We start from the raw sequence: 16,886 nt of genomic DNA, 5'->3' as shown, positions 1-16,886 counted from the left end.
TGCTTACTGAAATTTAGGTGTTTGGGAGTGTCAGAGAACTCTAGCCTAATCCCCACCCCCACCCCCCACATCTTTTCTTTGTAAGATAGGGTTTCTCTCTGTAGCCCTGGCTGTCCTGGCTCACTCTGTAGACCAGGGTGGCCTTGGACTCAGAGATCCCCCTGCCTCTGCCAGTTATAAGCTTTCTTTCATTCATAATCTGTAACTCCTTTAGTCACATAACCTTGGTTTTTGATTTTTAAAGGTTAAAAACTTAATATTTATGTGTGTGAGCCTGCAGTTATGTGTGCCATATGTGTTCATGAGGTCAGAGGCCAGAAGAGAACACTGGATCCCTCAGAACTAGAGTTACACAGGTGATGCCCTATAGGTGCTGAGAATCGAACCCTGGGGTCCTTCTGCGATGGCAGTGTTCCTAACCACTGAGCCCTAACTTTAAATCAGGTGACATAGTGTTCTGGATTTGGTGGTGCACACTGATGATCCCAGCAGCCAGAGGCAGAAAGAGGAGGATCACTGCAAGCTCCATGCCAGCCAGGGCTACGTAATCAGAACCTGGTCTCAAAAAAAAAAAAAAACTGCAAAGATGGTTCAATGTTTAAGAGCATTTACTTGTTCTTGCAGAGGGCCTGTGTCTGATGACTGACACCCACAAGGTGGTCACAACCACAGCTGTAGTTCTAGGGGACCCAGTGTTCTCTTCTGACATCCAAACATTTGCAGAGTTGTATCAAGCATATACATGTGGTATATGTACATACAAGCATATACATGTATATATACACCAAGCATATACATGTGGTATATATACATAACAAGCAGGCCAAACATTTATACACAAAATTTAAAAATCTGTAAGAAAAAAATATATGCATGCAAAAGGTAGGCAGATGGGCCTGTTTCAATGGTTAATAGTTTTTACATTTATTATCAGTCTTTTATTTATTTTAGAGGTAGGGAGGGTCTCATTATGTAGCTCTGGCTGGTGTGGAGCTCTGTAGGTCAACTAAGTGGGGCCCAAAACTCACCAAGATCTGCCTGATTCTGCCTCCCAAGTGCTGGGCTTAAAGGTTTGTGCCACCAGCCTGACATATTTGTGTGTCTGGATCTGGGCATGTGTGCACCTTGGCATGGACTGGTCAGAGGACAACTATAGTAGTCCAGTGATTGAACTTGGGTTACTAGGTTTGCAGAGTTATCTTGCCTGCCCAAGACCTTGCTCTAGATAAATATAAATCCTAGCTATGTGCTAATCTTTGGTTAAAAACTAGAACTGAGTGAAACTCACAATGTTCTTACAAAGCCTTCACTCCGCCAGCTGCTGCTGGCCCTGTGGCTGCTTCCCACTGCCCGCAGCTCCCTTGGGTGCACCATGCTGGGCAGTAAGAACAATGCGCTCTGACAGGAAGTCTCTGTGACCCATGCTCCTCACGCTACTGCACAGCAAGGGTGGAGGCACCACAGGCAGGAACTAGGAACAGCAAATGCCTGTGGCTACCCTGCATGATTTGAACTCTGATGCCCTACACAAAGGGCTCGTCTCTTGCCAGTGAGGGACTCAAAGTATAAAGTGAAAACAAGACCCACGACTGCACAGCTCAAATGTGTGATAATCAGTTCTGGTGGAGAGTCAAGGCATGCTACACAAGGAGAGGCAGGGAGGGTCTCCACTTGCAGATGCACACAGCAGTAGGTGGCAGTGTTAGGATCTTCTAGGATCCAGTGCTTGTTCTGACTTTGTCCCCTCAATAAGGGAGCACTCTGATGAGGACAGTTGGCTCAGAGGGTCTTTCATCTTGGATCTTATTAGCATTCTGAAGGAATCGAGGACACAAAGGGAATCATTCAGTCCAACCGCTGGGCTACTTTCAGTGCTACAAGACACACAGAGATGGCATCTGAAGCCTCAGGGGCTCAACTCAAGCATATGCACTTCCCACAGGAAAAGCAATACACGTGGAAAGTTTTGTTCCTCTGCAAACAATTTACTCATCATAAATTAATAAATAGACATCAGAAGTCTTCATAAGAAACCAGAGAGCTGACAGAGGCTGCGGTTCAAGTTCAGGTGAAAAGAATCTTGGCGGCTGATGGCAGCTCCGGACGAGTTCTGTGCTGACTGCAGGTGCATGAGGAAAGCCGTTATCTGGGCCTTGGAGGTGGGGGCTAGGGAGCCGGAGCCTCCTCCTCCCCGGAGGCTTGTCTCTCCTTTTCAGCATCAATCCATTTCTGTGGTGCAATCATTTTCTTTGGCCCATGGGGCGGCGGGCCAATGAGGGCCTCAATGTCCTCATAGTTTATCACTTCCTTTTCCAGAAGGGCGTTCGCCAGCTAGAGAGAACAAACAAGGCAGTGTGAGCGCCTGACAAAGATGAGTCTTGGAGAGCAGAGTGTCAGAGATGAAGACCCCTCCCACAAGATGCCTCTGTCCCCGTGAAGCAGGAGGGCTGGTCTGTGAGCAGGAGGCCTCCAAAAGGCCAACTTCCCAGAGACACAGGCGCAAAGGCAGTCCGAGCAAAGAATTGCTCCCTGTTTTTACCCTAAAAGTGGTCTGTCAGCTGCCAGCCTCACTACTTTTTCTATTTCCTTTCAAAACCTCTGCTTATTTCTGGCAACTGCAATTTCCTTCACCAAACAAGGTATGTGTGTCTGGGAGAGGCAGGCAGGGTTCTAGAGAGGCTCCGGCTTGAACTGAGGAGATAGTCACTGACTGACAATGGGGAAGGAGTTCTGCTGCTTGGATACAGTCCTGAACATCATCGTTTTATTCCCAGACAGGGCATCATTCAGGCAGACTGCAAATTGCTTTGCTCCTGCCTCACCTTCGTGAGTGCTAGGATTACAAGCATATGCTACCATGTCCATCCCTACCCAGAGAATATTTGATCCTAAAGGTCCTGTGTCTGTGGCCATATCCTACTGCTCCCTGCTGTTTAAGAAAACTCTTCCAAAGCTGGGCGTGCCGGTGCACACCTTTAACCCCAGCACTTGGGAGGCAGAGGCAGACCGAGCTGTGAGTCCCAGGACAGCCAGGAGGACACTGAGAAACCCTGTCGGGGAGTGTGGGGGAGGGATATGGACAAACGCTTCGAAGAGCTGTGTGTGGAGGAACACACCTTTAACTCCAGCACACCAGAGGAAGAGATAAAGGCACACAGGCCTGAGGTCAGGCTAGGTCCAGGCCAGCTAGGGTTACACGGTGAAACCCTATTTCAAAACAACAAACTCAAACAAGATGCAGTGGTTCAGGGTGGCAGTGCTGCCTAGGATTTGCATGAGTAAGGGAGGAAGAGATTCTCTGCTGAGCTGGCTTGACACACTTAGTGTAAAAAGACAGAAAAACAGGTTCTAGCTGACTGGGGGCTGTCAATATTGGCCATGCTGTCCCCACACTTCTAGGTGTCCCTGAGATGCACCTCCCCGCCACCCCGTGCCTCACCGCCTGCAGCTTGTCCAGGTTGTCCAGCAGTACCTTCTCAGTGTGTCTGTAGGCTCTGGCCACCAGCAGCTTTGCTTCCTGTAAAGAGGAGGGAAGTCCGCCATGAGAAAGGTACTGTTCACAGACTCACTGGCTGCCAGCTCCACCACCACCGTGCAGAAAGCCCATCTTTCCTGATACACAGCAGCTGTGTCTCCGCTCTCACTCTGTCTGAGAAGCCCAGGCCAACATGCACCCCAGCCACCTTTATCCTAGAAGGAGTGACTGGACAACCTTCAGCCAGGTGGACTGCATGAGCAATTGCAACTGGCCCTGCACAGAGCCGGGTGTCATGCCGGCCCAGCTTGCAGGCGATCGGGATCGTGTACACGTCTCTACCATTTGGTACTTAGTTGACATTTTCTCCCAGCTCTACATCCAGTTGTACTTGAACCCATTCAAACCCACATTCGGAGAAAACTACACAGGTTCGAGGCCAGAACAACCCCCTTGCACCCCCCACATTAGGCCTTCAGGGCATGCTCATCTGAGGGTGCAGGATCCTACAGTAATCCCAGATGCTTCTCCCCACAAGGGTCTACAGCAGTAAGGCCTGTGTCCACTTACATGGTCCATCATCTGCTGGAGGCCCTGACTGAAGGGACGACGTCCAATGCCCACGAGGCCCTCTTGTGCCTCCGGGAAGGACACAGGCCCAATGCTAGGAGCCATCCCGAACTGTTTCACCATGGAGTAGGCAATGCGGGTAACCTTCCTCAAATCATCCTGGGCCCCTGGAATCGAGACAGGGAGGAATCCTGGAGAGCGCATGTGCACAGGAGCACCTGATCCTTGTCCGTCCAAGGAGCCTCGGACGCTGGGCACAGTACCCTGTCGCTCTCGTTTTCACTGTGTGTCTGAACACACACATGCACAACTTGGTTCCCCTATTTCACAATATGGGTCCTAGGGACTGAAACCCAATCCGCAGACTTGGCCGCAGTGCTTGTAGCTGCTGAGCCATTTCACTGTAACTGCTCAGGGTGCTGGCCTGCTTTACAGCGACATGCTCAAGCCTACGGCCATGTCTGTACTAGGGAAGCCTGTCACTCTTTGGTTTGGTGTTTTTTGAGAGAGTTTTTCTATGTAGACCTCACTGAACTCACTCTGTAGACCAAGCTGGCTTCAAACTCAGAGATCCACCTGCCTCTGCCTCCTGAGTGCTGGAATTAAAGGTGTGCACAACCACCTGTTGGCTTTTTGGTTTTAAGCCTGTCACTCTTCAGGCACAATGTCATGGTGTGCACATCCCACCACGATCTTGCTGGATATCAGTGAATGCTCTAATATCCTGTCTGATGTTGCCATAGCCATGAGCAGTAATTAACCAACCACACGTACAGTCCACACACATGATGCTTTAAGGATCTGCTCATAGCCCTGCCCTGCACATACTTTCCACCAGTCTCACCCTGCCAAGTGCACTGAGCACCAGGAGACAGGCACAATAGTGCCCACGCTGACAGAGTCCCACCCAAGGGCTGTCTCCTCACCAGAGGTGACTCTGCTAAATGAGATGGCTTCAGCTGCCCGACCGCCTAGGGCCATGCACATCCGCTCAAACAGCTGCTCCTTGGTCAAGAGGTATTGGTCCCGAGGGAGCATCTGAGAGAAGCCCAAAGCAGCATTTGTTCGAGGTGCTATGGAGACCTGCAGAAGAACAAACAACTTACCAGGGAGCATGTGGCCTCAAAGAGAGGCAGTGGCCTCATAAAACTGTCATCACAGGATGCCAAGGAGCCAATAAGGCGAGTGTGCACATCCCATTCTTTAAAAAAGTCCTCATACTGCAGAGGCCAGCTCACGGGAACCCGAGTTTCTGTACGGTTTGTTCCTGGTAGCACTGTATGCATAGACAATGTGACAATGTATGCAATGTGACAGGCCTCTTAGGTGCAATACCAAGGTGTAATGACAAATTTCACCTTACATGCCAGATGGTACTGGTCCATAGCAAACTCCAGAATGTACCCAAGGAAGGAAGAAAGGCCATCCTACCCTTGCTTTCTCTCCCTACAATCTAATGCCAGACATTTGAGGAAGAGGCATGATTACTGCTCCAATAGGCCAAGAAAAACCTGCTTCCTACAAAGGAGTGTAGGTGGCGCAGGTCACCTGTGAGCCCAGCTAGAAGCCAGCATTAACATACAGTCAGGGCTGTAACTACAGTTCAGTGGTACAGAGCTCGCCCAGCGTGTGCAAGGCACTGGGTTGGGTCCCAGCATCGCCTTAAAGAAAGCAAGCTGGAGGCTGGAGAGACAGCTCAGTGGCTAAGGGCACTGGCTGCTCTCACATGGGACTCTGAGCTGAAGTCCCAGCATGCACGTGGTGCTTCACAACCATCTGTAACTCTGGTTCCAGGGGATCCACCCAATTCCCACTGCTCACTTCCGTGAGTACGAGGCACACATGTGGTACAGAGACTGTATGCTGCCAAATACCCGAACCATAATCAAAGCAATGTTTTTTAATTGTTTAAGACACAGTCTTTCTTTGTAGTCCTGGCTGTCCTGGAATTCACTCTGTAGACCAAGCTGGTCTCAAACTCACAGAGAACCGCCTGCCTCTGCCTCCCAAGTGCTGAGACTAAAGAAAAATGTTTAAAAGACGGTTTAATAAGGACATCTGTGGTCATGACCAGTCGTAATCACAGATTACAGTGACTGTCAGACTAGGAACAGTGCCTTCAGTTTCTTTCCCAGAACATAACCATCTCACTGGCTGGCATACATAAAAATCAAGTGACAATTCTGAGAACCAAATGATATCTTGAGTTTGGTCTTTGTTCAGATTTTTTTTTTTTTTGAGACATTATTTTTCTTTGTTACTGAGTTCATTAATGCCTCATGCTGGGTCTGGTCCCCAGATCAGCGACTGCTACATATGCTATGGGATAGCAAATCGGAGTTAAATGTCCTGCCAATCCCAGGGACACTCAAAGGGAATGCTCCACCCACTCTACTTTGAACAGACCAACCAACATGGCCTTTGCTCTTAGCTCTGTAGACAGCCGGGAAACTGGTCAAGGGTGTATGCACAGACGGTTGGCTGTCTGCTGCACTGTCTCACACCGCGCTGCTGGGGTGGGAGCAGCAGGGCCACGAGGGCCCTGCTACTCACCAAAGATACTCAGGCCTCCCTCGCAGGTGAGTCAGATGCCACTCTTATCCAGGGTCTCTGTGCAATCTACATCATTTCAGGAAACTATCTAAAAAGCCATTTGCCACTCTGAGCAGAAGCAAGTTCAGCTCTCCACCATGGGCAAGGACAGAGGTCCTGGACATGGGAAACTTTCCTCTCAGGCTGCAGCTGAGGACCCACTCTGAGCTCTGCATTAGTTCTTTCGAGGGACGACAGCCGGAGTCATGCCAAGCGGGTGGTGACATTTTCTCTCACGCAGTACAAACACAGGTGGCATTTCCCAGACCAGACAGGTACGGCCTACGGAGCTCAGGCCTGTGCTCACCACAGCCTACCTTCATCACCGCCTCTGTGTGCTCCAGCAGCCAACCGACCAAGGCATGGCCAGACTCGTGGAAAGCAACCACTCTCTGCTCCTCCTTGGAAAGAATCTTACTCTTTTTAGCAGTTCCTGAAAGAAGTCAAGAAAACAGGAGGTTTCGGGCACCTCCCAGGTGCTCTCTTCCTGCTTGGCATTTCGGTAGCTACATTCTCACACAGGCACCACTCAACACTCAAATTCAAGGGAACTCTAGGGAAGAATGGAGTGGAGGCTGACCTACTGTTTCTCTGGAAGCATCACTCAAAGTTCTTTAGGAACTGAGTCTTCAACTTCAGTCAGTCCCTCCCAGCCCCACCAGTGACACTGACTTTGTCACTGACAGGATGAGGAGAGGTCCCTCTGTCATCGTGTTCTGCTTCCACTGCTGCTGAGACAACAGCCTCACACCTCAGGGGCAAAGTCTACTTAAAGGTCCCTGCTCAGTTCTGCTCATTTAACATTCCAACTTTTTTTTTTTCTGGAGTTGCTATGTGTGTGTGGGTGAGGGGGTGGTGGTGGTTTTGAGACAAGTGTTTCCCTGCGTAGCCCTGGCTGTCCTGGAACTCACTCTGTAGACCATGCTGTCCTCAAACTCACAGACCCGCCTGCCTCTGCTTCCTGAGTGCTGGGATTAAAGGTGTGTTTCACCACCGCTTGGCTCAACCTTAGTTCCCTTTGTGTGGATCTTTTTGCTGCTGCGGCTGGTATTTAAGACAGGGTCTGGCGATGCAGCCCACGCTGTCCAGTGCAGTCACACCTGACTGATTTAATGTTTAGGACACATGTCACAAGATTCCCAAGGCTGGAACCCTGGAAGCAGCAAGTTTCTGAGGGAGGGGCAAACAGCCACTGTTCCTACCTGGTCTCTTCATGGCAGTCAGCAGAGGAAGACTCGAGGCTGCCTGGATCTTACTAAAAGACGGCTTTCTTCAGGCAAGGTGACAGACACACTACTTTATGCCAACACTCAGGAGATAGAGGTGAGTTCAAGGCCGTCATCTACACAGCACGTTCCAGGCCAGCCAGGGCTACACAGAAACGTGGTCTCAAAAGCTAAGCAAAGCTTTTGGGTAAGCACCATCACAAAGCAACCTCATCCACTGGACATTATGAAACTCACAGAGATCCTCCTGCCTCTGCTTCCCGAGTGAGTGCTGGGATTAAAGGAGTGTGGACTATGCCTGCTGTTTTTCACTCCAGGCTGTCCTGGTACTCAGTGTATAGACACAGATGATTTGACTTCCTGATCTTACTCATCTTCCTGATCTTGTAGTTCCAAATGATGGAACTACAAATGTGTGTGCTAGCACATGCTGGACCTGAACATGTTTTTATTTTTGTCTGAGGAGCACATATGATCTTAGATAAATTTACACTATCTCACATGGAGGAAAGGTAACAATGCCCTTGCTAATTATATAATTAGAATATTAATACAGAACATTAGAGCCTGGGTCTAGTTTCTTTTTTTCTTTTTTTTTCCAAAGGGGAGAGGGCTTATTCAGGGCAGAGGGCAAAGGTAGGGAGAGAAACGGGAGAAGATGATGGAGAAAGAGGAGAGAGAGAAGAGGAGGCTGGCCATGACCACGTGGAGAGAGGGGGAAGGGAAGGGAGGAAGGGCGCGGAGAAGCTAGAGGCTAGAGAGTAAGAAAGTAAGAGCCTGGGTCTAGTTTCATCTACCCACCCCTAAGTTGTCGGGCATAGATGACCTCTGTGCCCTAACAAAGGGTGTGGCCCTCATACCAGCAATGACACGCTCCACGGCATACTCAAAGTTGAACGTGTGGACAGATGTGTGCCCCTCCCGCGCAGCGTGCAGTGCAGCCTCATTGCAGATGTTGGCGATGTCGGCGCCTGTGAATACAAACCACAGGGAGGGATGGGGAGTGCTGCTGGCTCTTTCCTGTCAGCATTTAGGAAAAGGAAAGAAGGAAGGAAGGAGACTCAGCTTTAATGAAGAACAACAAAAAGGACAAGAGACAGAAGAGGAGGCAGAGGCCTAGGACGCCATTACTGGGGAGGCTGAGGCAAGAGGACTACACATTCTAGGCAACAGTCCACACAAAGGAACTCTGTCTCAAAATAGCAAAAGAACAGAAAGAAAAGGAGAGGAGAGAAGAGGGGGTAGAAGGAAAGAAGGGAGGGAGGGAGAAATGGAAGAAAGCTATCAGGGTGATCTGCAGCGAGCAGACAGCTAGGCAGCAGGTGAGCGGTCAGTACTGCTCCCTGAAGCTCTCATAGAAGCAACAGTGTCCTGCTCCTCTGGATCTCACAGTCCTTTCCTGTCTGCTTCTGAGCTGTCCTGTGTCACCTGACAGCGCATGTGTATGCGACAGGGCAGCCACAGAGGGCTCTCGTGTCCACAGAGTCGAGCAATGACTGAAGGGTAATCACAAAGGACTGACGGTGTGAGAGGGCTGTGGTGTACTTTTAGAGACAGGGTCTCATGCTACAGCCAACTCACAGCAGTCCTCATGCCTCAGCCTCTCGAGTGCTTATGCACCAGCCCAGCTTTAAGTGGAATTTTAAATGGAAGATGTCCTCTGCGTAAACACAACAGAGACCACAGTACCCAGAGAACACAGGCAGACTGTCTCACAACATTCTGATGGCAGAAGCTCTAGGCTTGTCATGATGGCTTCTGCTTCTTTGGTGGAGACATCACAACTGCTGCCTGAGGAGTCAGTGTGAGCCACAGCACTGCTAGCTGCTGCTTCCACCATCCAAGAGGAACAAGGTCCCTCCTTTCCGTCTCTCTGCTGCCTGCACTCGCACCTCATCTCACCCAGGCCTGCACTGACTCGTGCTTCAGAACAGGGACAGCACTCCCACAGGGAGACCAAAGCTCTCCCTCACAAATGTGTGTCCTAAGGTGGATGTCATACCACTGAATCCAGGTGTCAGCTCTGCCAGTCGCTGGGAGTAGAAACTGCTGGGCTGGGTCAACTTCAGGCCTTTCAGGTGCTGCTCGAAAATCTCCCGCCTCTCCTGTCACAAATGGGGAAGACAGAGCTGAGCTGAGACGGGCCTGACAAGACAGCTCCCGTCTCCTACAGGCTCTGTGAATGAGCCTTGCTGTCTGTCAGTCACAGCAACACTGGCTTTACCATGGTTGATATTCTTAGTCATTACTCATGATTTGGAAACCAATTTAGAGTTCCAGGTAGCAATTTAAAGACGAACGGAGGATAAAGTAATAGAATGCAAGTAAAGCACGACTGCATAGCAAAGACGTAAAGCTCTGCAAGCCACGCATTCTGGATCCCGACGTGAAATGTCTGACATTGTCAGGAGGCAGGCAGCTTCTCTCATGTAGAGTGGCAAATTCTGGGGCTGCCCCACACACCTCTGTCCAGTGGCATTAGACAACTACCCAGCCTCTAGATCTGCTCTCCTTCCTTCCTCTACCACCCTCAATCCCTGCTCTCAAGATTGTACCGAAGGCTCTTAAACCACGGAGCAAACAGAAGCTTGTAAAGAAGAGGCTATCAGGCAGAAAATCCTGGTTTCCAGGGCTTTCATCAGACAACACATGTGTAGAACAAAGTCAAGTGGAGTTAGAAGAGGCAGGATGGTTAGAGGCTGGAGAGACGCTCAGAGGTTAGGATACTTGCTGCTCTTTCAGAGGACTCTGGCTTAGTTCCTCTCATACAGACAGTGGTTCGCAATCATTTCTAACTGCAGTTGCAGGGATCCAGGGAATCTGCTATCTCTTTTGACATTTGCACTAGGCACACATGTCACACACATGCACACAAGCAGGGAAACTTATATACATAAAAATGCACAACTAAATCTAAGAGGGAGGGATGAAAATCCCAAGATTTCCCACAAAGTCTTCAAGATGAAAGGAAGAGATGCCTCATCTTGATTTGAAAGAATTTACTATAAAATTCAACTTAAGCTGGGAGGTGGTGGCGCATGCCTTTGATCTCAGTGCTTGGGAGGCAGACGCAGGTGGATCTCTGGATAGCCAAGGCTATACAAACAACAAACAAACAAACAAACAAACAAAACAAAAACAACCCTCCTCAACTAGACCACTGCAGGCAACTGCAAACATTGAAGGATGAAGATAGAACACACTCGGCAAACCTTAGCACACTGAGAAACTAAGAAAGAACAGTGAGTAGGTACCAAGCAAGCCACATCACCAGAATCCCAGCATTCAAGAGGCTGAAGCTGGAGGATCATAAGTTCAAGGCCAGCCTGGGGTACATAGAAACACTGTCTCAAAACCAAACCAAACCAACTCCAAAAGGACACTGGGCATAATGTCAGCCAGAAGGGCATGGACACTTGGGCCCCAAGGGTCACAGCAGTGTCACAGCAAGCCTAGGTCCTGGAGGAAAGAATCATGACAGCTGTAAAGCAGAGCTTGCTGTCCCAGGAAGGGGAGGAAAGGTGCCATGGACACTGACTGCCCCATCCTCCCCAGCAGTTCTGACCTGGAGAGTGGGAAGATCAATGAAGACATGCCTGTCGAGCCGACCAGGCCTCATCAGAGCATTGTCCAGGACATCAGCTCGATTGGTGGATGCCAAGACGATGACATGGTCTGTGGTGCCCATTCCTGAGAGAACAGAGTAGATACAGTGGCTTTTCCCAGTGACTATCGCCTTCAGGGCATAGCATGAAAAAAGTAAAGGCCCAGAGAAAAAGACATCACATTCCTTCTGGACAGAGTGATGAGGTGGAGGAACCTTTCCAATAGCTTCCAATCAAAGTCATGCCAAAAGTGTGAAGTTGCTTGTTTCCCAACAACAGCAGTTTTCCTTGGCCATATGTGGAGGCAGAACTGCCCCAAGTCCCCTGGAGATGCAAGGAGCATCCCTGGAAGGGAATAATAAATTTTCTTCCCATGGAGCTATTGTTCTTGCTGAGTGGCAGCCATCTTTACTGTCTGGATTTAGGCATGAGGTTTTGTCTAAAATGTTGAAAATGGGGCTGGAGAGAGGACTCTGGTTAAAAACAGTGCTCCTCTTGCAAAAGAGCCAGGTCTAGATCCCAGCACGCACATCAGGAGGCTCACAACCATCTTTAACTCCAGTTCCAGGGTATGTGATGCCTTCTGTTGACATCCATGGGTACTGGGCACATATGCAGTACACACATATACACACACAGGCAAGATATCCATACTTAAAAGTGGCTCAGGAACCACCCCAGATCCTGGACTAGATTTGACTGAGGAAGAAAACAAAACAAAACAAAATAAAACAAAAACCAAAACAACAAACCCAACCACAAGACACAAAAGTTTTAGCCAGGTGTGGTGACACACACCATCTTTACTCCCAGCACCTGGGAAGCAGAGGCAGTGGGATCTCTGTGAGGTCTAGGTCATCCTGGTCTAAAGAGCACGTTCCAGGACAGCCAAGACATAGACCCCATCCCCTCAAAAACAAAAAACAAACAACAAACAAAAACCCAAACCCAGCAATGGTTATAAGAAGCTGAGGAGTGTTAAGAATGCGTCAGCTGGAGGACTGTCCGCCATGCAGGAAGCCCTCCCTTTAATCACTGCGCTGCAGACAGCAGGTGTGGCGGAGGTGCACACCTGTGACACTAGCACTCTGGAGGCTGCACGACCTGAAGTCCAAGGTAATCCTCGGTTGCACACTGGGTTCAAGACTAAGGATGCATGAGACTCTCTCAAAAGAAAAGAAAAAGGAGGGAAGGAGGGAAGGAGGGAGGGAAGGAGGGAGGGGGATCATATCCACCCTTTTACACTTCAAACTTGACAAGTCATGACAACGACAATAATCCACTGAGTCTCAAGGACAGAGCAAGGCAGAGGGTCACCTTCCCAAAGCCAAGCGGATGCCTGAAAGCAATGCTTATCTTTTAAACTGAGCTTAGACTTAAAGGGCACCAGACCTGGCCTGCCGCAGCCCACGGTCCCTCCAGACACCTGCGCCTCAGGTAGGGGGATGACCCAGAGCGGAGCTGAGAGGCTGCAGAGTGTGGCACCCAGAGATGCACACAGACGCTCTGGCTGAAGCCCTGCCTGGTTTCATGCTCAGGCTCCTTTGGTTGTTTTAATGAGACACCATCTCGCTTGGTAGCCCTGGATGGCCTCAAACTTGCTGTCTAGATGAAACCGGCCTTCAACTCAAGAGAGATCTGCCTGCCTCTGCTTTCTGAGTCCTGGGATTAAAGACATGCTCCACCACAGCCAGCAAACTCATGCTTATTGACTGCCTTCTGTTCAGATGCCTTAGAATTCTGAAATACAGAACAACATACACAATAATATAATAACATACGAAAATGTGCCAGGCCTGCAGGTATTTGGAAGGCTGAGGCAGGAGGATGGCAAGTTCAAGGCCATCCTGGGCAACTAGTCAGTTTGTCTCAAAATGAAATATAAATGAAGGAGCCAGGTGTGACAGCACAAATCTGCACCCCCATCACGTTAGAGGATGATGTAAGAGGATCCAAGTTCAAAATCATCCTGAATTACATAAGGGGTTCAAAGTCAGCCTAGACTACATGAGACCCTGTCTCAAACACACAACAAGCTGAGCATGAAGATGTACACCTTTAACCTGCATTTTGGAGGCAGAGGTAGGTGGATCTCTGAGTTTCAGGTCAGGCAAGGCTACATAGTGAGGCTTTACCACATAACCAACCAACCAACCAACCAACCAACCAACCAACCAAACAAACAAACAAACAAAACTAAACCAAAAAGATACCACAGGGCTGGAGAAGGGAGCTCAGCTAGGGGGACAAACACCCACACTTGCTGTGCAAGCAGGAGGCTTGAGCTTGGGTTCTCAGAACTGTAAAAGCCAGACGCATGCATACACAGCACAAGGTCTATAATCAGCACTTCTATGGGAAGGTAGGAGCGGAGGCAGAAGAATCCCCTGAAGCACTCAAACCATCTAGGCTGGTTAGAAGGCTTGTGTGGTGGATGGATGGAGAATATACCCAAGAGTTAGTTAGGAAATGTCACAACAGAGACATGGGGAATGGGTCCCAGTAGCCTCCTGCTCTATATAAAGAGAAGCTGGCCATACCCTGACAATGTCAACATGGAGTAACAGGCCATTTACTCTTTTTTTTTTTTTTTTTTGTTTTTCCGAGACAGGGTTTCTCTGTGTAGCCCTGGCTGTCCTGGAACTCACTCTGTAGACCAGGCTGACCTCGAACTCAGAAATCTGCCTGCCTCTGCCTCCCAAGTGCTGGGATTAAAGGTGTGAGCCACCACCGCCCGGCAAACAGGCCATTTATTAACACACAGAACCAATAAACAGCCATCCCCACACAGAGTGGAGGCTCACTTGGGTGTTCATGTTTATCCTTGGTCTGGAGTGGAGGATGTCCATTAGCTGTGGCTCCATGTGGAAATGGTCTTGGCAAGGCCAATGCTGCTATCTGGGGTACAGGCTGAGAGTTACTACTAATGTCAATAAGCTATCAAGCCTGGCGTCACCCAGGCCTTGCCCCATAGTGACCCCACTTAAGGGTGCTAGCAGTCTGAATGGTTAGAGGACTCTTTGCTGGTAAGGTATGACAATGGCTGAGTCCCGGGCTGTGTCTGACACAGTTATGATGAAACACATCCTGCCAGGGCACAGCTCTGCAGAATATGCTCACTGCTACTGTGAAGATGCTCCCAGGGTGCAATCAAAGCCATGGTGAGGCTGCCTTGAATTCACAAAGATCCACCTGCCTTGCCTCCTGAGTGCTGGGACTGAAGACATGTACCACCGTGACTGTCTACAACAAGAGCTCTTAACTGCTGAGCCATCTCTCCAGCCTTTCTTCTTCCTTTCAATTTTTGATACAACCCAGGATCTCATGCATACAAGGCAAGAACTCTACACTGAGCCAGCCACCAAGTCCTGCTAGGACCCACCCCACCCCCATCTTGAAACAGGGCCTCACGATGTAGCTCTGGCTAGCTTGAAACCTGCTATATTGACCAGGCTGGCCTCAAACTCAGAGGTTCACCTGCCTTTGCCTCCCAAGTACTAGGATTAAAGGCGTGTGCCACCATGTCTGCCCCTGCTAGGATTTTGTAATGACTCTCCTGTGGAATCAGCATTTACACTCTCTGTTTGTTTCCAAAAGCATAACCTTGTGCATATGCCATAACAGAGCACAGCATGGTAAAACCCTTTCTCTAAGGCACTTGTGTCAGGTGACCTCGTGGTAAGCAGGTGGGGAACAGATGCTGGCCTTAGGCTCACGTAGATAAGCTTACGGTCCCACAGCACAGTCCCTGTGCTGGGGCCTCCAGGACTAGGATTTCTCAGTCCCATGGTGAGTGAGTTTCCCACGAGCAGCACAACATCCGCTCAGCTCCATCCTCTCACTTCAATGAACAGAGACTGCTCTTCCTGAGGAGACGACAAAGACTAGTCTCAGGGCATCTGAAGGAGCCAGCGTACACAGCTGTGAGCGCACAAAGACACTTGTTAGTGCCGGGCCAACTTGACAAGCAAAGGGTTCCTCAGCCAACTCTGGGAGACAAACAGCTATTTTTATAGTAGTTCAGAGAAATTCAGCTCAGAAAAATGTCATGCTTTCTAGTAGACTCAAGACTCTTGAAAAAGGTGGCCTCTGTCTTTAAACTGTGTGAGGTAACAAACCAGTTAACAGACTTTCAGTATAACTAGTTGAGTATTAATATTATGAAGTCCATTTAAGCCCTTATTTAAATAAACTATCTCTTTGAGGTACAGGGTGGGGAAAGAGCCACAGGGAAGGTTCCCTGGAGCCTGTTTCATGCCAAGGACGCCTGGCCAATGTTCAGAGGGATGAAGGACACATGTTCAACTCCACTAATGACAGAACCATAGCTGAGACAAGAGAGACCTCCATGCCAGCTCCCTGGGCTTGGTCCCTCTGCCCTTCACAGGGACTCCACCCAGGCCTCCCAAAGCACTCAGTGCTCGGGACACTTGACACTGAGCACTTCTGTTGGTATGCAAAGCAGCTGTCAGGGTCTCTGTTGCTCGCAGTGGGCTCTGAACTAATATGCTGACAGACAACTGGACAACAAAAGGGACAGAAAACAGGATGGCTGGGGCCAGCTCTAGATGCAGCCTTCCCTGTGGCATCTCAACCATGCGATTCTTTTTCCTCCTCCTCCTCAGACCCATCCTCTGCTTTCTGTAAACCTGTAGCAACTTTACAGTTCCTGAAATCATGTGCACCAGCCCATCTGTTAACACAAGAGGTGAACCCTTATGTGCACCCTTATTGTGAGAGAGTAACATACACTTACACATGTGTACATGTGTGCAAGCATGTGCCCGTGTATGAAGGCCAAAGAAGGACATGATGTGCCCTCTATCATTCCGTGTTCTCTCTCACTCTCCACCTCTTAGTCCACCATGAAGGATGCGATGTTTTATACGAACTGCCTTGAGGGTCATGATATTACTGAACTGTTCCTACCAAATGCAGGCTTCACCTGGCCTTAAGAACACATCCCAGGCCTGGGCAACGGTGGTGCACATCTTTAATCCCAGCGTTCAGGAGGCAGAGGCAGACAAATCCCTGTGAGTTGTAGGCAGTCTGGTCTGCATATTAAGTTCTAGGCCAGTGGGGTTACATAGTGAGGCCTTGTCTCAAAACTAAAACAGAAACTATAAACTGGGCATGGTGGCTCATGCCTTTAATCCTAGCACTCAGGAGGCAGAGGCAGGTGGAGCTCTGAGTTCAAAGCCAGCCTGGTCTACAGAGTAAACCCCAGGACAGCCAGGTCTACACAGAGAAACCCTGTCTCAAAAAACCAAACAAGCAAACAAACAAAAACAAAACCATGAGGTTATTTTTATTTTTTTTTGGTTTTTTGAGACAGGGTTTCTCTGTGTAGCCCTGGCTGTCCTGGAACTCATTCTGTAGACCAGGCTGACCTCGAACTCAGAAATCCGCCTGCCTCTG

General features: G+C 49.4%; 1 protein-coding gene across 1 annotated transcript in view; it reads right to left on the bottom strand.

The window, feature by feature from the left end:
- Positions 1 to 590: 590 nt before the first annotated feature.
- Positions 591 to 16,886, bottom strand: part of Spg7 (SPG7 matrix AAA peptidase subunit, paraplegin) — a 33,622-nt gene continuing 17,326 nt past the window's right edge. The window contains exons 10-17 of the mRNA XM_028753118.1: positions 11,429 to 11,553; positions 9,866 to 9,968; positions 8,724 to 8,834; positions 6,955 to 7,070; positions 4,972 to 5,128; positions 4,046 to 4,212; positions 3,440 to 3,517; positions 591 to 2,331 (exon numbers count right to left, since the gene is read on the bottom strand). Of these exons, the coding sequence (XP_028608951.1) occupies positions 2,167 to 2,331; positions 3,440 to 3,517; positions 4,046 to 4,212; positions 4,972 to 5,128; positions 6,955 to 7,070; positions 8,724 to 8,834; positions 9,866 to 9,968; positions 11,429 to 11,553 (1,022 nt within the window). The 3' untranslated portion in view covers positions 591 to 2,166. The remainder of the gene's footprint in view (positions 2,332 to 3,439; positions 3,518 to 4,045; positions 4,213 to 4,971; positions 5,129 to 6,954; positions 7,071 to 8,723; positions 8,835 to 9,865; positions 9,969 to 11,428; positions 11,554 to 16,886) is intronic.

The sequence above is a fragment of the Grammomys surdaster genome, unplaced genomic scaffold, assembly GCF_004785775.1.
Source record: "Grammomys surdaster isolate TR1022 unplaced genomic scaffold, NIH_TR_1.0 128, whole genome shotgun sequence".
Classification (NCBI taxonomy): domain Eukaryota; kingdom Metazoa; phylum Chordata; class Mammalia; order Rodentia; family Muridae; genus Grammomys; species Grammomys surdaster.
This window is presented reverse-complemented; position numbering and strand designations above follow the sequence as displayed.